The sequence below is a fragment of the Ctenopharyngodon idella genome, chromosome 10 (genome assembly GCF_019924925.1).
Source record: "Ctenopharyngodon idella isolate HZGC_01 chromosome 10, HZGC01, whole genome shotgun sequence".
NCBI lineage: Eukaryota > Metazoa > Chordata > Actinopteri > Cypriniformes > Xenocyprididae > Ctenopharyngodon > Ctenopharyngodon idella.
In genome coordinates this window covers 18,169,394-18,194,896 of record NC_067229.1, presented here as the reverse complement: position 1 = coordinate 18,194,896, position 25,503 = coordinate 18,169,394, and the positions used below count along the sequence as shown (strand labels likewise).

Genomic DNA, 25,503 nt, shown 5'->3' with positions numbered 1-25,503 from the left:
GCTTTAAACCTGTCAGATTGATATGGATCAGTGGATCAGGGAACAGTCCAATGCTGCATTTCATCCAAAGTCAGATTTTCCAGTTTGATATCTCAGACTTTCAAATATAAAGGTGTTCTCTATTGCTCAACACTTGATGACAAAATGGCAGCATTACCCTTAGCTTCGCAGGTGTTTAAAATCTCACGCTAAGAACCATGAAGAACAATGCTAGCTTTTGTTCTGCAGGTGTATGATTATCAACAGATTGTCATTTATTGTGTTTTACACTCCTGCAAACATTTATACATTTAATGAAGGAACATATTTATATGTAATTTCATAATTACTTCTATTGACTTTGAAATATGGTTAAAGTGCACTGCCAAACAAGCATTTATGATAAACTAAAATACACTTCAATGTCATTTCTATTGAATCTTCTATTGAAGTTGCAATTTGGTATACTTAAAATACTTTAAAGTAAAACTTTAAATGTGACATTATTCCCAAGTACACATGCGTTACTTATTTGAAAAGGTAACTCAGATATTTTCTTGTCAATTTAAAAGTAATGTGTTACTTTACTTGTTATTTGAAAAAGTAATCTGATTACGTAACTCACATTACCTGTAACGTGTTTCCCCAACACTGAATAATGTGTCACGTCATTTTACTAAATTTTGTCCACATTGTTATAATTTGTTACTTTGTTTTAGTTTAATCAAAATGAGGGGATAAATTAGTTCAATGTGGCCATGATTTGCATGTAATTTCATAATTACTTCTATTGACTTTGAAACACGGTTAAAGTGTACTGCCAAACAGGAATTTATTATAAACTAAAACACACTTTAATGTCATTTTAATTGAAACTTCTATTGAAGTTGCAAATTAGTATCCTTAAAATACTTTAAAGTAAAACTTTAAAGGGGACCTATTATGCAAAATTCACTTTTATAAGGTGTTTGAACACAGATGTGTGTCCACAGTGTGTGTAAACAACCAGCCTTTAATGGTAAAAATCCACCCAATCCTTTTTTTTTTATAATCCCCATTTATCATTTTCAATCTCTCAGAACACACTGTTTGATATTTCCCCCTACTCCTACATAAGAGTAGGGAAACCCCACCCATGACTGGTGACGATCTGCCCTGTTAGCATAGACACCACCCTGAATGAGAAGCACAGAGTCCGTCATTTCTGTTTACTCGCTGTATCAGCTAGAGATATACAATGTCTTTGCCAAAAAACATTACAAATTTTCTGTTGTTGGATGTACCAATGAACATATGAGGCTCCATAGACTCCAGCCATCTGAGTCACTGAGGACACCGAGGTTGTCAGTAAGTTATTACTCAAGGATGGATCAGTACAAACTGTTCGTGATCCTCTCCAGAGCGATACTGGTCACGGAAAGGGAGAGCGCGCACTTTATTACAGTCCATCGGAGTTGTTTTACGGATATAAAGTTTACCAGTTTATTAAGCACCCCCGAAAAGACAAAGTCTGTATATATTTGTTTACTGTTAGTTGTAACGGGTGTTTTTGTGTAATTCTTTTTTATTCAGCACTTATGGTGATTTTCTAGAGTGAAAACGTACGCTTCATGTTTTGTGTGATGTACAATAAACTTTATAAAGCTCATCAGTAAAGTTTTGGCCATTATTCGAACGGGGTCCGATACAACAGGCTAACAGGCTACTAATAGTGGATACAAGCAAGATGACAACATGAGTTATAACCGTAATTAAACTAAACTATACCTGTTCTATTTCCACACAGCATATATTCTCTGGCTCTGTAGGCATCATTTTCAGACTCCGGTTCGAACTGAACACCGCTAATGAAAGCTTCTTACATTATTAGTGCATGAGATTGTTCTGTCACCAGAGATCAGAGTATCAGCTCTTGAAGACACACACTAAAACGGCGCGTTTTTGCTCAACACCAAAAAGTGGCAAGTTTTTTAACATGTTATAAAAAATTATCTGTGCGGTATTTTGAGCTAAAACTTCACATACACACTCTGGGGACATCAGAAACTTATTCTACATCTCTTAAAAAGGGGCATAATAGGTCCCCTTTAAATTTGACATTATTACCAAGTGCACTTTTTAAGTGTGCTTAAAAAACTCTTTAATTTTTCTTTTATTTCTTTAATATATTTTATTATCTGCAATTTGTTTTTTAAACATATACTTAAGTTTTTCTCAAATTTTCTCAAAATGGCTATGTAGCCTAAGAATATATCAAAGGCCCTTGATTTGTTGTCTAACGCACACGGCTCAGTGCAGTGGTCTTACATAAAAGTTTCCAATATAAATGCTCCAGTAGACATAACATCCACCTTTCAAGTGTTCACTCTGTGTATTCTGTTACATGTGTATCCATGGCAGGTAATGCATGCGAGTTTATAGCTATCTTACACCAGGTGAGCCGTGGCATATGGGTAGGACTGTTGACCTGTAACTAACAGCTCTGCACTCAGTTAGAGGGCCAAACAAAAATGAGTGTGCTTCCCTTCCCTCGCTCCCAGCAGCCTAATGCTTGTTTAGCAGAAAAGGTCAATGCGGAGCCAAATAAGAATAGCAATCCTGCTGCAACCGGATAAAGAGCGAAGCCAACGAGTAAAAGAAAGATAGCGAGCAGCTTCTGCATGTCAGAATCATTCCTGACAGTAATTGTCCTCTTGATAACGCTAATATGTGTTTGCTTAAAAGAAATGAAAATTGACTATTTACTTTCCTAATAAATGTTCCTGGTCTTACAGTGCATGATTTATCAGTCCAAGTTATTTCCAAGGAACAAAAAATGCTTGTTTTCATAATGTTTCATCAAAATGTGATAACTTTCTCTGGCTCTTAAATAACTTTTCTGCTGAAAATAATATTAAGTATGAAATCATAGCCTGCTATTCCCTATCCAATAAAATGAAGTCGTGCCCTACATTATTTCCCACTGAACATTTTGTTTCTCTCAGAAAATATGTAATATTTTGTAAGTTAAATGCAATTTTCTTCTCTTATTTCGTTTTGGTGGCTCAAAGTGAGGAATATTCCACGTATGTGTCTCAACATTGTGTTTTGGAAGGAAAACTGAGTCTAACTAACATGCCAAAGCCAATCTTTACTCACTTTTGGCACATTACGAATATTAATTTTAGAGAGCAGAGGATTTTAATGAGCTGGATTAAGCTCCTCTCTAACTTGATAAACATATACAGTGATGAAGGTGAACTTGCAGTTCTTTGTAGGCCAGACAACATCAAGGTTTCCAGCTTTAGAAGGCATGTAAATAATTAAAAGCTTCTGAAAGCCGACTATCCCACTGTGCACTGCTCTTGACATTCATTAATACTGACTTTTGAATGACAGTTGAGTAAAACTCGCATAAAATTACTTCCTAAAATGCATTATATTAATTTTAAAAAATAAGATCATATCGTCTTATTGTAGTTTTAATCTTCAAGTAACTATTGCTCATTTTGAAAGTCTTTCCATGGCGAATTTTGCAGCATTACGGAGCCTTGCACATAATATGCGGGACAAAAAAAAAATGTATATCATGGCCATGAATTAATAATTCGTTTCTACAACTTACTAATACGCGCACGTTTTACTACTTTGTTCCCTCGTTTAAAGTAAATTGTGCACACGATATAATAATTCAGTGATGGGGAAAGTTACTTTTAAAAGTAATGCATTACAATATTGTGTTACTCCCTAAAAAAGTAACTATTTGTGTTAGTTACTTTTTATGGAAAGTAATGTGTTACTTGCGTTACACTGAATAATTCACTACTTTGTTTTATTAAATTGTGGCCACATTGTAATAATTTGTTACCTTGTTTTAGTTTAATCAAAACAATTGATTGATGGAATGAATTAGTTCAACATGGCCACAGTTTACTAAAATGAGTGAACAAATTAATAAATCATGTAAAGGAATCCTAATTTGTGGCCACCACTTACTGAAACTAAAGTCCTCAAGTCATGTGCGGGGCTCTGTACAGCACCACTTATAAGTTGTAAAAAAACATTAACATCTTTGTTAATTCATTGTAAACTTGAAACTCTATAAACTTCACCTTTATAAACTTGAGTATTTGTTCTTGTTGAACATTTGGATTTACTCACAAATACATTTATTACAAATAAGTTTGGGGTCAGTAAGATGTTTTTTTTTGTTTGTTTTGTTTTTTGTTTTTTTAAAGAAAGTAATACTTTTATTTAGCAAGGATGCATTAAATTGATCAAAAGTGATTTTACATTGGTACAAAGTTTTCTATTTTAAATAAATGCTGTTCTTTCTATTCAAGGAATCCTGAAAAAGAAAATTAAATCAAAACAAATCTTGAAATTGTTTTAGCATGTTATTGAATATGGCAGTGTTAATGTATTTGGTCTTGGTGTGCTAGATCTGCTACACTGCTGCTGTTAATTATTGCTGCTGTAGAACAAGTATAGACTGCTTATAGATACACAGACACACTGCTGTGAGCATGTAAAATAAGCTGCTGCGGCATAAACAGGCATGAATAAACCCCATAGCATATCTAAGCAGGTGGAGCTGGGGGAGGTGGAGGGGTTCAGAATACATTTTAACCCTTTCACCAGACTAGGCTGCAGCAAACACTGAACCAGACTATTTAAAACTACAATATGTAATATTTTTGCAGTAAAATATCCAAAAAACCACTAGGCCAGTGTTATATATTTTGTTCAGTTGAGTACTTACAATATCCCAAATGTTTCCAACTATTTGTAAATTGTGAGAAAATCGCGATTTTAACCAAGGATACGGGACGTGTACGTGAGTCATACCCGCGTTACCCTCAGTTTCCGGTTTTATATTGTAGAAACCATGAAAACACTAAAGACGCTTTACTACAGTGGTCTCAAACTGCCGGCCCGCGGGCCATTTACGCCCCCCCCCCCCCCCCTCCCTCCACCCGGCCCGCAACTGATCTCAAAAATAAAACATAATCTGGCCCGCTAAATTATTATTATTATTCTATAGTTGTCTTATACCATATTCCACATGCAAAGAAAAAGTCGCCGTTCTAAGGGGCCATTCACATATTGCGTAACATAAGTGGTCGCGTCCCTTTCTCCTTCTTTCCAAAGCGCTTTTGCTCCCGTGGCGTCTGTCGTCGCTATGCAACCATGAACTGCGCTCTCCACGATGCCAAGTAAGTTTCAGCAAAAGAAAAATTGATTTCTAGTTCTTGCATTAGCTCTACTACTAGATATATTTATGGAGATGAGAAATAATAAACCGCCCTGGGGTGCATTTCCCAAAACGAACTATGGTTGCATGTTCCATCGTTACCAATAAAGTTCAATGGGACTTACGACCATAGTTGGCTAACAATGCTTTCAGGAAACGCACCCCTGTACAGCTATGATCAGCTGTATGGCTGAGCTTTCAATGTTGTTAAGGAAACGCTGAAGCTCACCGGTTGGTCCTTGTCACATGACCTGCAGTGCGCTTGATGTTTTCATCTCGCCGCGGCATAGGCGTGCCTGGAAAAGCGAGTGTGCCGTACCGCATGCGCGTCGCGACCACGTCGCTTCTATTATGAGCGTGCTTGCCTAAATTACAGTAGAAACACTCACGCAAGTCGCGAGCATCGATTTAAACCACCGAAACGCGTCCGATACTACCAATAAACGTTACCGATGCTCAAACGGCATCTTGGACAAATGTGGCTCAGCTGTGTGAGCAGAAGCTCTGCCAGGTGTCTGGCAAGAAATAGAATAGTGTACAAATATATTCAGAGATTGCATTTGTTCAGTACAGTGTTGTTCAGTGCAAGATTTTGATGTTATTTAAGCTAAAATAAAGTAAGGGAAAATGTTTGCACTAACTGTTAAAAACTAATACTGTATTTAACAATGATAGAGACACTGCTGTTTACTTTTTTTGTTAAGTATGGCAAAAATATTTTAGTAATGAAATTTGAAGTAAATGAGAAATAATACAAAGGAAAGTAAATTTTCAGAAATTTTGCACTTTCTTGTGCTTGAATGTTAAAATGGCCCTCCTATGAGGTGTCAATCACAGCAACGGCCCCAAGCCAATTTGAGTTTGAGACCCCTGCTTTAATATATTACGTTTTATTAGAAAAGGGAACAACTGTTTGGTTACATTTATAGACAGAAAACCAATTATTGTTATATAGCTCAACACATTTAGTCTTATTGTATAAATCTAGTTTTCTTGATTTTTCGAGAGTACCATGCTTTTACCATGCCTCAGAGAAAAATACTATTTTGTCAAGTAGCTAAGTAATACAGCATTTTCTCCATCATACAATATGTTTTAAAATTAATTGCATGCCATTTATCAACACAAGCCATCTAGCATTTATTAATATGATATTCTAAAATTGATCTATCTTACTGCAGTGTGCAACAAATGTCTCACAACAGCCGCCGAGCGAACGCACACAGTAACGTTATAACATCATTTTCAACACACTCAAATGTATCTAATATGATAAACAGCACTGTGTTACCTCATACACTTGACCGGAAGAAGTGGAAGCGGTGACTGCGGCCTAATAAAAGTTCCGCTGCTCGCGAGGCGTGTGACGCATTCGTCTTTCATTACCAATCTCTCCAGCGGCCTCGTTCAGTGCCAACATCACTCGGCCCTGCGCTGCTTCATACTACGGTAACGTTAATAATATCATCCATGAACATGATTCCTGCTCGAGTCCCGTCCCGATTCTTTTCCACTGGCTGTGAGGTGAAGAAGACATTTCCCAAGATTCCGCGCCCAAACTCGGCGTCATCAAGCTACGCCTTTGTTTTGAATAGGCGGTTAAAAATGTACATATTGTAGCTTTAAATGTTGAGCAAGCAATCTCATTTGGCTGCAGGATCAGCAGAGGCCAATCAGCTTATGCTATGTGGTAATGATGTAATCGCTTGTAGGACCTATCAGATTGCGCCCTCTAGAGTTCAATGACTGAACTAGATATGTAACATTGTTTCCACAAAAATATTAAGCATCACAACTGTTTTCCACATTGATAATAATAGTAAGAATGTTTCTTGAGCAGCAAATCATCATATTAGAATGATTTCTGGAGGATCATGTGACACTGAAGACTGGACTAATGATGCTGAAAATTCAGCTTTGACATCACAGGAACAAATTAAATTTTAAAATATATTAAAATAGAAAACAGTTATTTTAAATTTCAATAATATTTACTATCTTTACAGTATTTTGATCAAATAAATGCAGCTTTGGTGAGCATAAGAGACTTCTTTCATCAAGAAATGGTTTATAAATATAAATTTCCATATTTATGCCTGATCTACTGATCTATGTTTGCTGAACACTTGTTAATTAAAGCTATAAGTGTTAGCAAAACATGTGAAAAACAACTGAAGGAACTAAAAATAGCATAACAGCCAAAAACAGCTACAGGAAATCAAGATTTGCCAACTGACCTCTAGAGAGGCTTTTACAGAGACGATGACAAGGCAGAGACACCAATATGTCAGGTTTAAATTCATCTGAGTAACAAAGCTATCTTTCCCTGCCCTCATTCATCTTGATAAAAAGGCAGGTTTTGTGTGAAGGGCCGTCTAACAGACTCTCTCCCCTCCGTCCCCCCTCTTGACCTCTCTCCCTGTGCGCCGCAGGTTGCTTTTCCCTCTGCCATGAGGAGTAATGATCTGTTCTAATCGGCAGGAATTTCTCTCCGGAGACCCGGCCGACTGTGGCCTGGATTCTGGAATAGAAACCCTCGTTTTGTGGAAAAGAACGGCCGTCCCAGATTTCAGTGTGGAAATCTAAAAACCTGCGGTGTCAGTACTCACTGACAATCATATTTTCTCACTGTTTTTCTCGTATAAATGGTTCTAAATCATGAATCAAACCAACTTGGAGATAAATCTCAATAAGACAAAGTTTGAATCGAAGTGAAGCATTTGAAAATAGACTGTACAAGACTGCTTGTCCCATAAATCAGCACAAATTCTGTATTTGGATAAAAACAACAATTTTTATTTAAAGTTTATGACAAAATATTTACCTACACTACAGTTCAAAACAGTTCTAATCAGCAAATGTGCATTAAACTGATCATATTTGACATTGTTACAAAATATTTCTATTTTTAAAAAAGCTGTTCTTTTTAATTTTCTATTAGTCAAATAATCCTGAAATCATTGTTTCAACATTGATAGTGTAATAATAAGAAATGTTTGAGCATCAAATCATCATACTAAAATGATTTCTGAAGGATCATATGACACTGAAGACTGGAGTAATGATGCTGAAAATTCAGCTTTGATCACAGGAATATATTCAAATAGAAAGCGGCTACTTTATATTACTATAATTTTTCAAAATATTACTATTTTTATTGAATTTTTGATCAAATAAATGCAGCCTTGGTAAGCAGAAGAGACTTTTTTTAAACACATTAAAAAACTTACCGACCCCAAACTTTTGAATGGTAGTGTAAATACAAATATAGAAGAAGTTTGTGGGCGTATGGCTTGTCTTCACTTTCATTTGGACTGCCATTATTTCATAAAATACTCAATTCTACAGTGTGTCCAAGTAATTCAATAACTCAAAAAAAAGTAGAAATAATGTATAAACACTTCCCACACTCTATCTTTTGTCATGGAGTTTGCACAATAGAAAATTAAATTGACATAATTGCAGCATGTGAGTGAAAACTGTGTAATTTAAAAAAAAAAAAAAAAAAAAAAGGATTATGTCTAGGACAAAATGCTCTGGATAAGCTTTCATTATATCCCAAGTGTGTTTTGTCTATTCGTCAGTACTTTTAGTCAAGAACCAGCTGCACAGGCGTTCAGAAATCTTCATCTTCATGTCAATCAAACGCACACATATTGTTTGGCTCAATGTGTGTTGTCTGTGCTAATCTTGCAAGCTGTTTGTATTTCTTGTCTTTAAGGCGGTTAAATATGTCACGTCTTCTTCTTTTTTTTTTACCAGATGATGTTAGGTCAGGCAACATTCAAACTGAATTAATGTTACAAGCCAAGATCAGGGAAAGGAGATAGGGAGATACATTCCCCATTTTTGCACCGGAACTATTTTTGTGATTTTCTAAAAAAGCTCGTAAAGCTAAATGAATGAAAAATATTTTATTTGGCACTCAAACTAAAATAAATAAATATTATAAATATGATAACATTATATATATATATATATATTATATATATATATATATATACATACACACACTACCAGTCAAAAAGTTTGGAAACATTACTATTTTTAATGTTTTTGAAGGAAGTCTCTTATGCTCATTAAGGCTGCATTTATTTCATAATAAATACAGAAAAAACAATGATTTTGTGAAATATTATTACAATTTAAAATTATGGTTTTCTATTTTAATATACTTTAAAATATAATTTATTTCTGTGATGCAAAGCTGAATTTTCAGCATCATAACTCCAGTCTTCAGTGTCACATGATCCTTCAGCGATCATTGTAATATGCTGATTTGACACTCAGTTATTATCAATGTTGAAAACAGTTGTGTTGCTTAATATTTTTTTGGAACCTGTGATACTTTTTTCAGGATTCATTGATGAATAAAAGGTTAAAAAGCATTTATTTAAAATATAAATCTTTTCTAACAATATAAATTTTTACTATCACTGTTTATCAATTTAACACATCCGTGCTGAAGAAAAGTATTAATTTCTTTCAAAAAAAAAAAAAAAGAAAAAAAATTACTGACCCCAAACTTTTGAACGGTAGTGTATATTGTTACAAAAGATTTCTATTTTAAATAAATGCTGATATTTTTTAACTTTTTATTCATCAAAGAATCCTGAAAAAGTATCACAGGTTATAAAATAATATTAAGCAGCACAACTGTTTCCAACATTGATAATAAATTAGCATATTACAATGATTTCTGAAGGATCATGTGACACTGAAGACTGGAGTAATGATGCTGACAATTCAGCTTTGCATCACAGAAATAAATTATATTTTAAAGTATATTAAAATAGAAAACCATAATTTTAAATTGTAATAATATTTCCACAATATTATTGTTTTTTCTGTATTTATTATGAAATAAATGCAGCCTTAATGAGCATAAGACTTCGTTCAAAAACATTTCAAATAGTAATGTTTCCAAACTTTTGACTGGTAGTGTATATATATATACAGTTGCAAGAAAAAGTATATGAACCACTTGCAGAATCTGTGAAAATGTGAATAATTTTAACAAAATAAGAGAGATCATACAAAATGCATGTTATTTTTTAATTAGTACTGTCCCGAGTAAGAGATTTTACATAAAAGATGTTTACATATAATCAACAAGACAAAAAAATAGCTGAATTTATTAAAATGACCCAGTTCAAAAGTTTGTGAACCATTGATTCTTAATACTGTGTGTGGTTACCTGGATGATCTACGACTGTTTTTTTGTTGTGTGATGGTTGTTCATGAGTCTCTTGTTTATTCTGAGCAGTTAAACTGAGCTCTGTTCTTCAGAAAAATCCTCCAGGTCTTGCAGATTCTTCAGTTTTCAAGGATTTTTTGCATATTTGAACCCTTTCCAGCAGTGACTGAATGATTTTGAGATCCATCTTTTCACACTGAGGACAACTGAGGGACTGAAACACAACTATTAAAAAAGGTTCAAACATTCACTGATGCTCCAGAAGGAAGCACGATGCATTAAGAGCAGGGGGTGAAAACTTTTGAACAGGATGAAGATGTACAAATTTTTCTTATTTTGTTTAAATATCAATTTTTTTTTTCATTTAGTACTGCCCTTCGGAAGCAACAGAAGATACTTACATGTTTCCCAGAAGACAAATTAAGTACAATTTACCTTGATCTTCAAATTCAAAAAGTTTTCACCCCCGGCTCTTAATGCATCGTGTTTCCTTCTGGAGCATCAGTGAATGTTTAAACCTTTTTTATTAGTTGTGTTTGAGTCCCTCAGTTTTCCTCAGTGTGAAAAGACGGATCTCAAAATCATTCAGTCACTGCTGTAAAGGGTTCAAATATGCAAAAGATGGTGGAAAACGGAAGAATCTGCAGGACCTGGAGATTTTTTCTGAAGAACAGAGCTCAGTTTAACTGCTCAGAATAAACAAGAGACTCATGAACAACCATCACAAAACAAACAAACAGTTGTAGATCATCCAGGCAACCACACACGGTATTAAGAATCAATGGTTCACATGTTATAATCTGTTTATAAATGTAAACATTATTATATGTTATAAATGGTATGTCATTTATAATAAAATAAAATAAACTTAATGACTTAAAGCTTAATGTCTGTGAATGTCATATCTGTGTGACATATATATATATATATATATATATATATATATATATAAAACTATTATATAAATAATGTACATAAAACAGCCATTATGAAAATAAGAAAGACATTTTGTTATTTGTCAATTTAATCATAATTATGGTAAGGCAGCGTAAGCTTTCTAAATGAAATAGTTGATTCAAGCTGACTTTTGAATCATCTAGTCCTTATCTCTCAGTATTCTCTCTGATGAACAAATCCATAAATAATGGCAAACAAATCTGCCTGTGATTGAATTATTTGACTTCTCAAGTTCAATTCTCACTCTCTTTCACCCTATTCTTGTTTCCATCAGCACAAAGCAGTTATAGACATATTCCTGATGCTGCCCTGTGGGCTCTGGCGTGTCAGTGTGTAGGCAGACGAGAGTGGGTGGAAAATTTCGGATGAAAATAATTGATCGAGGGAGAGAGGCAAAGAGATTTAAAATAGTGAAGGCAGAGCACAGCCAAACACAAACAATCACTTGCGGCGTTATGCTGCCTCAACACACAAATACTCACAAGACAGTAGCAGAGCTCAAATACCTGTTTAAAGAATTGTGTAGAGTCTTGTAAATGACATGATAATTACATGCAACTCTAATGAGATCACACATTATAATGAACACATCTTAAAAGTGCTTTACAAGAACATTCTGGGTTAGATGCAACTCTAGCTCTCTCAACAGCATCAGTGTTATACTGTCAGTCACAGACAGGTAATAATTTTGACTCGTCTTTCAGTTTGTGTGAAAGGTTTTGCAACAGACATTTGCAAAACAAAGGCTCTATTTACACCTGGTATTAAGATGTGTTTTGTTAGATCGGATGATAAGTAGATGAGGGAAACATATTCCCGTTTACCCCTGGTGTTTTACTCTCTTTTGTCCACTTCTGTCCTGATTTCTTTGAGGGGAGGGTCTATGGGCAGGTAAATGTATGGGCTTTTTCAGATCTTTCAATCCAATGGATGAAATAAACTTGTACAATTTGCATACAAATGCGAAAGGAGACAACAGAAAAAATACGGAGAGCATTTGCTTTCGTTTTTGCTCTGAGAGCCGCAAGACCACAGCGAATGCGGTGAGTATGTGTTAGAAATCAGGAATGATTTGTGCTTGCCATGTTTTTCATCTTCAAACCAAACTTGGGTCTTCAGCCGACAAAGTTTAAATCCCATCTGGCTAGCGCGCTTCCAATCATGTTTATGCATTAGGGCGGAAAGCAGGCAGTCTTTTGTGGCTGTTTGAACACAGTCGACCACATGAGCGTCTGCACTACAAAAACAATCCAGTCAGATGCGTTTTCGACTACCTCTGAAAGTGGTAAAAAGTGGACAAGCTCAAAACATTTTAGACCCTGTTTACGACTGTATTTAGCGTTGTCCACTTGTGATCCGATCGACCAAAACTCTTGTTAATACCACACTCAAAAAAAAGAACTTTCACTGTTGTTAGTTTCACTCAAACCACCCTTGTTCACATTACTTAAAAAACTCATGTAACTATATGAACTTAATTTGACTGCGTTGTTTCTACTAAAAATTAGTTTTGTCAGCTTTACTTAATAAGTGTTTGTTCAGTCAACTTAACATTGCTGAGTGAAATGCACAAATTAATGTTGACATAACTAACTGGGCAGTGGATCTGTAGTTCCCAGCATGCTTTGCAAGGGACTGCATTAGGAGAGTAAATTTAGGGATTAAAGTGTTATTTTATGTGTTTTTCAGTAAAGGGAAAGATGTTATTAGTTTATGTTAGTGTTTAATGTTCAGTTATGTAGGACATTTAGAGGAGTTTCTGTAATGTTTTTGAATTTTGTGGTTACCATTATGCAGAAGTGTGGCGCCTGTGTTTAGGCTGTGCGCACTCATATAGCTTGTCTGAAATGGAATTCCTGCTCTCAATTCAATTGAGTTTGTTCAGTGAGTTATTTTTTGAGTGCATTTTGTAGAGCAAATAGTTCATTTAATGAGGTAAATGAAGTCAATAAACGTGTTCACCTTAAATAATAAACATAACATTATCAACTACACATTATTAAACTGCACATATTAATATTATGTAACAGTGACAAATTCAAATGATTTGTATTTACTCAAAGAAATTTTGTCAGCTTTACTTGAATTTCTTTTGTTCATACAACTAAATTGTTATTTGTAAAAATTACTCAATATAGTTGCGTGGAACCACTTGACACTTCTTTAAGTAAATCCAACAATTCATTTTTTTTGAGTGCAGGTATAAACAGGGCCAAAGTGTCGCCATTTGCATATGTGTTTGCATTGAATGATGAATCAATTAATGTTAGATTGCTAAAAATCATTATCTAAGTGAATGTGCTGCAAATGTGTTAACAATTTACATTACATTAAAAAAAAAAAAAAAATGGTTTTACCAACAGAAATTTACTCTTTAACAAAATGTAAAAGTCACAAGAATTGTTTTATGAATTGTTTCATTGGTTTTATGAAAACTTTAGAAATTTATTCTGTGAGGATACAACATATTGAAAATTTATGTATGAACAGTTTTGCGAACACTTTACACAAAAATTGATTCTGTAATCAAACGTACAGGTACTGCATTATATGTTAGTTTACGCAATAATGGTTTTACAAATATTTTACAAAGAAATTTGCTCTTTAAACTAATTGTCAGTATAGCATAATGTGGCATTTTATGTAAAAATGGCTGTTAACACTTTATTTTAGTGTCCTTGTTACATGTAGCTACTGTAGTAATAACTATAAATAGCTGCATAATTACATGCAACTAACCCTAAACCAAATCTTAATCCTAACCCTAATCCTATAGTAAATACATGTGGTTAATTATTATTACTCAGTGCTTAAATGTATCATTACACTGTAACACGGATACCTTAAAATAATGTGTACCCAATGGTTTTATTTATGATTAACACAGAATTTTGTTGTGTAAACAAATGCGTTGGTGCTGCATGCTGAGACTGAAATTGCAGAAATCACATTCTTGTTAAAAGAGAGCAGGAATTCTGAGCAGTTTGGGTGGCAAGCTTTTCCTCGCAGCTCCAGGTAATGGCATGAGTTTCCCACCTCATTCACACTGTGAGTACAACCCTGTGGTTCTCACAGCGCAGGCTTGGCACGTGAATTTAGGAACAGGTGCCAGCTCAGTGTCACCTCTACAGAAGATTAGCAAGGATTGGCCGTTGACTGCACTGCTCAGGACTCTGCTTACAGTGGGCATCGCGGGCACCTCCGGCGGGCACTTTGAGGTCTTGCCACGTGGCATGCACACACACAGTGAACACAAAGGCAGCCCTATGGATTCTCACCTCGAGTAAAGTGTCAACTGGCATGCAGTGTGGAACACCTGCGCCTAACGGATGGCCAAAGTGAGGTATATGCAACAATGTTTGCTCATAGTTCATAGTGAGTTCATAGTAACATAGTAACATATGTAGGCTATGTATATCCTAAATATATAGTCTATTTGTTATTGTACTAAGTTAAAAATACTACTCTGATGTATAAATACCTAGTTCAGTCATGAAACTCTAGAGAGCACATGCTGATAGGTACTTTACATGCAATCTGCAAGCAATCACATCATTACCGCAAGGCACAAACTAATTGGCCTCTGCTGATCCTGCAGCCAATAAGATTGCTTGCTCAACATTCAAATAGTCTGGTTCATTGTTTGCTGTAACATAGTTCTGCAGCATGCTATCAAATTTACTCTGAACCCCTCCACCTCCCCCAGCTCCACCTGCCTAGATCTGCTATGAGATTTATGTATGTCTATTTATGCAGCAGCAGCTCACATGCTCACGTTTACATGCTCACATCAGCGTTTCTGTGTATCTATTACAAGATGTGTATTTAATTACAAATTAAAAAATTAAATTAAAACAATTGTATGTTAAGAGTTTTAAAACTATAAACCAATATAGCTTCAAAACAAAAGCAAGTAGTAAATAATAGTCTCGGAATACTATTAACAAGAGCTGTCATGATTGAAATATATATTCAGATTTAGATACATATTCTGACTTAAACTTATATGCTGTATAAACAGAAAAACAGCAACAACAACAATAGCAGACTACATGCTTGTGTTCATGCTGCAGAAGCTACCGAGCCTAAAGCTTTATTAAAATAAAGCGTTATTTCTAAGCTTTACTAAAGTTTGTATACAGCGCGCAAGGTTTATGCGCATGCTCCAAGTCTTATTCTTTGTTTTTAGTATATCTCTATTGCAGAATTACAGCGCCACATACTGATCTGGCATGTATACTACATCGTTTTGAGTCGTTTCAGTGGTTTCGTGTGTATGCATATATTTCTTGAGACGAGGAAAAAAAAAAGATTGGATAGGGAAAGCTCTGGCTTCGTGTGGATGTAGCCTTAGTAAATTAAACTTAATTTACTGTTTATCCAATTGATTTGTCAAACGTATTTGAATTAACAAAATTAAAAAAAGTTATCTCAACTTTTGAGAAATAAAATAAAGACAAACAAAATGAGTTGCAATTTTTTACAAATTTATATATATATATATATATATATATATGTGTGTGTGTGTGTGTGTGTGTTTGTGTGTGTGTTCTTATATATTCACATTAATGAATGTGTATATACAGATCTATTAATAAATATTCATAATTATTTAAGCAATATCAAATGTCAAATCGTACTAATGTACAATGTAAAAAATTATTTTTCGAAGTTGTAAATAAAACTAAGATTACTAGAGTATGTTTTACAAGAAAATACTATTTCAGTTTTTCTACTACAAAATGTCTTGTTACTTGCCATTTCTTTGTAATTGCTTGTGAAGTTTATTATTGTGAAGTAATTTTAATGTACTAAGTATGTTTTTTGTTTTTAAAGTCCCCCTGCAGTCAATAATTGTATCCTTTAAAACTCATCTTTGATAATCAAAATGACACATTTAGACATTTTTCCCCCTGTGAAAATTATTTCTTTATGCCTTAGAATTTCTTGAATGTAACTCTACAACCTTGCTTCATTTATTATATGCAGAACCATGAATATGCAAATTTGTCCCTGCCTCCACTCAAACACACCAGCTCGGACTACATGATCCACTCGCTCAACTGTAGTAAATGCTACACAATGGAAAGCGGAGATACTGGTTTAATTCAGAAACTGATTCAGAAGAAGAAGAGGAAGAGTGAATTATACAGGGTCGTCTCCAAGTCAATTCATCAGAATAGTTATGTATCGCGCTTTACAAAGTCGAACACATAACGGTAACTGATATGATTAGCCTTTGCATGACTATGTTATCAAACAGCTAATAATGTGTTGCTAATGTTACACAAACCATGTTCTCATTTGCCATCTCAGAGTCAGAGAGCTGCCTTCTTAATATCAGCATCTTTAGAAGTGGTTTAAACATCATAGAAAATCAGTGGAGAAAAGTGGTTACATGTTTGTGACACTAGAAAACGGGTGGTTTCAAACTGTGTTTTTGAGACTGTCTTTGGTACACTGCAGTTTTAAAAAGTAGCTAAGTATTAGTCTCTCGAAAACTTTTAGCACGTTTTTACTATTACAGCTCTCAAGGTTAACTAATCTTGAAAAGTGTTGCATTACATTTAGATCTATGGCATTAGAACATTGTAGCCAATGTGATATGTTGTTGAGCGCATGAAAGCAGTGATCTCAATTTCTGCACACTAACGAATGCTTTTATCGTAACTAGTGCAAACAGATTGTAACTAAGAGATTCGTTGAATAAAATGGGAGTTTTGGCCCATGTCCAGAACTCAGTCACTGATAAACTCGCGCTGTTTGATTGACAGTTCCAGCGATTGTAAAGGGAGCGGTCTTTGATCGCAGATTATTTTCATCCTACTAAGAGAAACAATGTGAAGTTGATCGTTTATTCTCTCCTCATCATTTCACTAACACACCAGTGGGCGGGGCTAACTTTGAAAATGATGAGGTAGGCGTTGATTTTTTCTGCGGAGGCGGTGTTTCACCTAGATAGGCACATTCCAGGACGAGTCGTTCGCTGGGCCTGGTATCAATAAAAGCTTTTATTGGACTAACAAGGAAGCTTTCAGTTCTGAAACTTCCAGGATATTCTTGTAGTATGATGACCTGTTATATATAAAAAGCTCAAGGAAAAGTTGATTTCTCAATTCATGACCCCTTTAAATAGAAAATACTCATAAATGGTGTTGACTGATGAATTTGTACATGGTTTGTCTTAAAGCATATTAAAAACACCACACAGACATATAAACAACATTGCAAACTTGGTTTTCACCACAGGGGGTGAATTATGTTAAAATACTAACCTATTAGTATTTGCCAGGTGAACGTTATATAGAAAACTCTTATACTCAGACATCAAAACAAAACTCCTGTTCATTCGTACATGTGATTTCTAGAATATTTTGCCTAAAGGTCTTTATCTTTGGTGGTTTGGATGAGGGCTTCTTCATAGTTTAGCCGTAGCTTTGTAAAGGTCACTGTATGCATAAAACTTTCCGGATGTCCTTTGTAGGGTGAACTTTACTCACACAAAAGAAAATTGTTGGAAAATGTCAGCTACTGGATATGGATCTGTCAACATATGGCTGAATGTAACATATTTGTATAGTGCTATCCGATAATAAGACTTGAGACTGCTACTCACTTTATACTGTAAAATTTATTAAAACAATTGAAACTTTACATAATGCTGTTCTGATGTCTTATATGGTGATTCCCTGTACATTCTAGTGAGGTGTATAGATGTGGAAAGAGACCATTTTCAACCGAGAAAAGGCAACAAATAAGCTCAACATGGCGCCTGAAGTAATACCTGTCTGTGAAAACAGCTGTGGCAGACAAGATCTAAGTTACTCTCCCCTCCTTTCCAAGAAAAACTGCCTTTTGGGAGGAATATTAGTGGTTCATAATGTCCTTGTCTCAACCTGGCTTGTGGGGTCAGGAAAAGCAGAATAAAATGCACAATCTTGTCCGTGAAGTAGATATTACCTGCTCGCTGCCACTTTGTAATAGATGTCATTGCTAAACTAAGTGTCGAAAAAAGCAGGTGTATTATAAAAGTTATTCAGATAACACTAAAAATGGAGCAGTGGAGTCATTACACACGGCATGAATATGTCTACAGGCAAAATTATTTTACATACAGTATATGTTCAAATAATATATTTAAAACAATAAATAAATAAGATTGCTGAGGATCTGGTTGTTATATTCGTGTCATGCAAGATCAACGGCGCTGCCAATGTATCTATTCACAACGTGATTTTGCAGCGCTGAGTATTGTAGCCAATCACAGGGATTTCTGTTGAAAATAATGACCAATCAGAGGTGTTTAAGTTACAGGGTGTCCTAACCAGCCGCAAAGGTGACAAGAGACGATTTTATTTTATAAACAGTTTCTATTTTTTTGCCAGGGCTGGAACAACAACACAAAGTATGGCAATGTTAATCTCAGCTAATGTTTATGTGCTTTATTTAATGTTAAAAGCATGTAACATGACTTTCAGTATCATTTAGTGCTCCCAGATTTGTAGCTTAAAATTAGCTTGACCGTTCAAACTGAGAACAAACAAGTGTATTCTATGACAAAGATTGTTTTAGTAGCTCGGTATGTATTTTTAATAATGTTTAAATGGTGTAATATTTGTGAATTTGATTATGTACTTCTTGCAAGTGCCGTCAAGTTTAATCTCTGGTGCCGTGCAAATGCCGCGAGAGCCCGCCCATACTGCGTTCTGATTGGCTGTGGTTTTTGATTGATTGACTTTTAGTTTTACAAATGAGGACAATCTTTGTAGGTTGAACAAAAATGTTGTTTGAAATGCTGGAAAAAGTTGTGTGAAAAAACTGGGACTGTCATGTCGAGGGAGTAAGGTTGGATGATGTCATCAGAGTCTGCCATGCCCTTGCTTTTGGTGAAATGACGCCACTGCAATTTACACAACAACGGCTTTACGAAAGAATGTGCGCAGAAATTAGTTTTGTAAACAAATGTGTTTGTGCTGCATGATGCCGCAATTTATGTAAGAAAGGTTTTGCGAACAATTTGCACAGAAATTTGTTCTGTAGATGAATTTGTCGTCACTGCATGATGCGGAAATTTCTGCAAGAGTGGTTTTATGGAAAATTTGTGTCTAAAATAGATGTGTTTATGCTGCATGAAGGAACAATTTATGTGCTATGGTTTTTGTTTGGAACACATTTGGAAATGTGTTCTATAAACAAATGTATTCGGTACAAACAATTTGAACAGAAGTTTTTTTTTTCTTTTTTTCAGCATGAAATGGTTGTATTTTGGAGTATTTTAGAAAGGCTGCATTACCAACAACAGCAGAAACAATAGCCCACGCGGCCTTTAAGTAAGCACTGCAAAGAGGGTCCCTTGCTGCTAAAATTTAGAAAGATCACTGCTACATATTTACAACCAGTCAAAGGGCATTTATTGTAAAACACATGTAGTGATTTCATTTTGTAGCATTGGGAAAAAAACAACAACAAGAAGAAGAAAACATTTCAACCATCTTCCTGTTGACAAGACAACAAAAGGCAAGCGGATATTATGGGTTTCATTTTTGTACGGGAGTATGTCTCATTGATTGAAATCATATAGGAATGTTAATTTATAGGGATGTTTTTTTTTTTTTTAATCAAAGACAGATCTGCAAAAAAAAAAAAAAAAAAAAAAAGTTACTTGCACTTCGTCATTTGCATAAAGCATTGCTTTTCCCTGCTTTCCAGGGCCCTATCAGAACAGTCATGGGTCACGAGTCACAACCTACCAGTTGAAAACTATAGTTCTAAAGTATATCTTTGCTGTGTACTTGACATTCAAACAGGATCACTGCAGAGTCTCTGGGTCAACAAGGAAACAAACAACCTGGACAGATTGTAGAATCCATACTATTGAGTATGAACAATGCATAAGTTTACCTTGATTGTAGGTTTCTTGGTGGAAAACCCTCTGTACCATCCTGAAATACACAAAACGCAAATGTTAGTTGAGAAACATTGACATTATAAATTATAGTAAATGAGATACTAACATCAGAAACAATATGCCAATGGGGTAAGAAAAACTTAAAATGAAAATATATTCTCTGAATATCTAATAATTTTAGATATTTTTACTAATATATATAGCCCGCTAACAGCTGGCTTTATTACAGTAATAAAGCTAGCTTTTAGCAAAAATATCTAAAATCATTGGATAAATGAATTACCCCCCAAACTGTTTAGGTGAAATACATCACACAACATTCAATAAATGTGTTGAGATGAAATCTAGTGCCTACTATGGTCAAGAAGTAAATTTTAAATGTGTTTGGGGGCATCTTACCCCAGGGGGTGTCCTAACCCCATGTCGTTTTTGTACATCCATTATGCACCCATGAAATATATATCCAAATGCCAGTTCTTTTTTGTCAACATACTGTATGCTGTGCGCACACATACACTTGACTTTTTGACCCTGAAAAAAATACTTCACTGTGTTGCTAATGCATTGAATCACATTTCCACAGCAACTATGCTGTGTTGAAGGCCATATCTTTTAGATGAGGTGGAACATGAAGACTGGAACTTATAGTACACTAAGGTCTAGGCCATCAATTTCACTGGCTGATGTCCAGAACATCTCAGAAAATCTGCCTCCCAGCAGATTCAACAAAATGCTGCAGAATCCAACCAACATCATAATAAGCTTTCAGTCCATAATAAATGAGCTCAAAGCATTCAAATCTCAAGTCTCTGCACAGTATGTCACATTATTAATACAGTAATAAAGCCAGCTGTTAGCAAGGTTAGCCACATAAAGGGCTACGTAATGGCATTTAATCATGACTAAATAGTTGCCTAGAGTATTTGTTGTTATGTTGTGATTAGGCCTGGGCGATAAAACGGTATCGATATTTATTGACGGTACGTCTTATTCGTACGAAACGAAAAAATGTAGTTTCACTTAAATGCATTAAAATGTAAACAGACATGAAGTTCGGTTGCATGAACAACTCTCAAGCTCGCTCCGTCCCTGGATCACAAACAGACGCGCTACGAGTGACACGCAAACAAGCTGCTGTGGAGTTCAGATGCGCAATCGCCACGTGAGATCAGAACACTCAAACACATGAAAATGAGTGCTGTACCTGCCAGCGACGAGGAGATTGTGAATAAAAAAAGGACATATCAGCTCGTCAGTGTGGCAGTTTCCTTACGTCTTACAGTTGATCTACTTCAAAGTTCGTCTTGAGAGAGCAGTTGTCATGTCGGTATAAACAACTGCACAAACAGTGTTTTCAACCACACAGTATCTTTATTTCTGTGCTACAAATATTCAAATTATCACAGAAGTACTGAGATAAAAGTTTATAGTTCAGATATAAATACTAATGTCTATGTTATCGATCAAAATAGAGCAAATCAGCTTTTGAAAGAAACTTGAACGCGCTGAAAATGACGCATCAATCGATTACATTGTTTCACCACCAGGTGGCGATAACTGACTGTTAAAAAATGTATTTGACATTGAATCTTCATCAATTTAAAATTTTAAAAAAGACTGCAGCAATTAATATTTTGTCAGAACCTCTAGTAAATTACGTTATTTCATTTAGTTGATATTCAGAATTGTGATCTCGGTTTGAAACAAACAAACAAAAAATTCTCAATTTATCCAGAATTGTGCAGCTCTAAATTTCTTTAACATTTATTTAATCTTCATATAAAATATAAGAAAGATTTGTTTACATTTTATTTAGCTTTGTTTTAAAAATGATTTGTTGTTTGCCTTAATTAAAAATGCATTGGTTAAATTCAAACATTTTTTTCTACTAAAATTTTTTCAATAATTATCGATACCGATCAATAAGAAACATATTGTGATAATTTTTTTAGCTGTATCGCCCAGCCCTAGTTGTGATGTATATCCGAGTGCAACGGCTTCTCGAACAAGAAAAAATGTAGGGTAGGACTTGATTTAGTCCATGGGGAATTGATTGGATGGTTGTGGTTTGCTATTGGTGGATCTCATGTGAGTGACATGTTGTCCCGCCCTCATACCAGTAAACGCATCATCGGAGAATATGTAAATGCAAGAGGTTGTCATTTGCTGCTTGTACAGCAAGGGTTTTTCAAACTAACTTTCAAACTAAGTCACCATAAATTCAAAATTGACCATTCTTTTTTTTATGGAATATTACAGTATTTATTATAAATGACTTTATAATAATCATTGATGAAATGACTGTGCACATCATTTTTTTTTTTAAAAACCATGTGCCCTCATAATCTTTAATCAAAATAACTTACCTTCCCTCTTGCAGTGACATCTCTTCTCTGATGATGTGTTACTAGCGCAAGGATAGGACAACCTGTTACTCACATGAGATCTACCAATACCAAAGCACAACCAGATCCACCATCCACATTCAATCAATTCCCCATTGACAAAATCAAGACCCGCCCTACATTTTTTCTTGTTGAAGAATCCGTTTCACTCGGATATACGTCACAATAGGGAAGAAAAGACTGTTGCAAATTCTGCTTCATGCCGGCTTTAATGATAAAGATGAAGAGCATTTTTGATATTAAAATACTTGCAATAATTGGTTTATTTCCCAGAAGAGTATAAACACTGTGACGCAATGTCAAAACATAGCTCTGTTTGACACCCCATGAGCATTCTGGCTAGTTCAACACAGAAACAAGCGCTCATCCAGTGGCATCTATAAGGCGGGGCTACCTGACCAATGGCAAATGAGAGGAGTGTTCAGGAAATTTTTGCAATTCTCTTTGGTGTCACTAGAAAAACACAACAGTAATTAGAAGTAAAAATATGCTTTATTAAGATTGTATCAATCAATAAAATATATTCAAATTTTCTATTAATTTTTCCAAATTGCATAAACATGCAAACAAGACGTATCTTTTATAATTACTCCTACTGGACAAAATGTTTCCTGGGGGGTAAAAACATTCAGCCAAATAGAAAAAGTACTGCAGGGAAAAAAAAAAAAAAAGAAAAAAAAAACCTTTATAAATGGCATTATAACATTATGTAGTTGAGTATAAATAAAGTTTATGCCACTGAATTTATGAAACAAAAATGCTGTATAATTTCACCAAATATTACAAACACATCTATATATTTCTCCAGTCTCTGGCTGTTTTCTGACACTGTATGTTTGGATAAAACAAGCCTTGGAGACATCATCAACCAAATTATTACTCGGCTTTTCTCTGCTTGAGCATTTTTCACTTAATTAGAGCCTAAATAACCGGCACCTCCTCTAAAGAGCTATTAAACTATTAGCAAATACCTATGGCAAAAATTCATAAGCAGCACCCCTGACTAATATAAGCAGATTTTCATATTTTCTAAAGAAAATGTGAGGGTGCTTGACCATGTATAACCCCTCTGGTCCTACTTGCCCCACTCCGAGCAAGATTTGAGCAGGCATTTATGGCATTAGAGAGGCAGCAGCGCTAACAAGGACGCTAAAGACCGTGGGCTCTAGCATCAGTCGCTAGCGCGCCTCTTAAGGCCAGGGAAGTGAGGTTTATTTGCACAGCTCTTACTAGCTGGCCTCCATTAAACTCACCCCCTAAGCCTAACTTTCATCCGGGTCACGGCACTAATGTAACCAGTCCTACTGGTCTTTAGATATGGCTCAAATACCTCCTACAATGCAAGTCTATTTTTTTCCATTCATTTTATCATTCATTTAGCAATATTAGGAAATTTCTTCAGAAATCACTTCACTCTTCCACAAGCTTCAAAATCTCTAACTTTACACCAAAGATGAAAACTATAACGATAACAATAAAGATTTAGTTTTAAAAATTGTTCTAAAGTCCGCACCACAACTATAACGATAATGTTTCTCATCATTTTTTTCCAACTGATAAGCGTTAAAAACATTAGCAGCCAAACAGAATCAGAATTCATCCTGCTTTAAAGAGTTTGAACATTTAAAGCAGCAGACGACAAAAATGCAGCGCTTATAATAAACAGAAGTATTGTCAGTTGGTGTAGATGCTTATATCGTTATCATTATAGTTGTCTTTCTTGGTGTGAATGGGCCTTGAATAGTAATAGTGATGCCTTACCAAACCCACTAACTATGTGATGATGGGACATTAGGACTCAGTAGAGAATCTGTATAAAAAGGGAAGTGAAATTGTCAGTGTGTGATGCAATCGTTAACGCAGCCATTTGTAAACAATTTGCTGCGACAACCGTGGAAAATATTCATAAGCTTGGCTGCTAACATCACTCACACCTGTGGCCATCTGTCTTGAACGCAACCCAGACTCAGCCGCATTAATCATTGCAGTCTATCTTTGTTAGTATTCTCCCCAGGTGCATCTTTAAAACGTAGGAGGTGCACTTTGTAATTAGCTATTTGGTTTATGCAAGGAATGAGCGGGCCACGTCCGTCAACGTTAGCCGTTTCCATTATCACTTTCCATTTAGCACCAAAACAAACCATGCTATTAGCTAATGAACAACATTCCCGGCAAAGAGTCTTGTGTCAGTTTGTGTGACATAAAATGTTACGGCTGTGTTCTGGGTCCAGATAGGTGTCAAGTCAAAACATTTTTAGCATATTAGCAATTGCAAATGATTTTCCCGTTAGTTAGAAGCTGGTGTATAGCAGCTAGCAAACAAGATGTTTAGGTCTTCTCTAGAGAAGAATACAGACAAAAACCACCACAAAAGTTGCGAGTGCCGTATACAAACAGTATGTGGAAGTGTTTGTGCTAGAGGCTGACTGTAGGCATTAGCTGTGATAGATTAGCAGACGGCTCATGTTTGCTGGTGTGAGACTTCCATGTGGACATGAGGAAACTCAGCATCAACACGCAGCTGCCAACAAACAAACACCTGATGAAATGTGTCATCTCTCTCTGTGTCTCTCAACAGGTTTACACTGCAGGGACTTGTTGAGCTGTCAGAATATTCACAGCTGTGATGGTGACATGTCTATCTCAAGAGGTTTTGCTCTTTAGGGGGCCACACCCTTGTGGGATGACTACTAGACCACTACTCTCTGTCTGTCAGTCCATCTATGTGTCTGTTTGTCTATCTGTCTATTTACCTGTCTATGAGTATAACTTTCAGTCTATATATATATATATATATATATATGTCTGTCCATCTATCTATCTA

The 25,503-nt window shown here is 35.3% G+C and overlaps 1 protein-coding gene across 8 annotated transcripts in view; it reads right to left on the bottom strand.

Annotated features, from left to right (window-relative positions):
* Window positions 1-25,503, bottom strand: part of dock3 (dedicator of cytokinesis 3) — a 226,945-nt gene that overhangs the window by 137,824 nt on the left and 63,618 nt on the right. For all 8 annotated transcript variants that reach the window (XR_007932311.1, XM_051910294.1, XM_051910298.1 and 5 more), the window contains one exon: window positions 20,268-20,308. Coding sequence is in view for 7 of the 8 variants with exons in the window: in XM_051910294.1 (XP_051766254.1) it covers window positions 20,268-20,308 (41 nt within the window). In the remaining variant the exon portion in view is untranslated. The remainder of the gene's footprint in view (window positions 1-20,267; window positions 20,309-25,503) is intronic.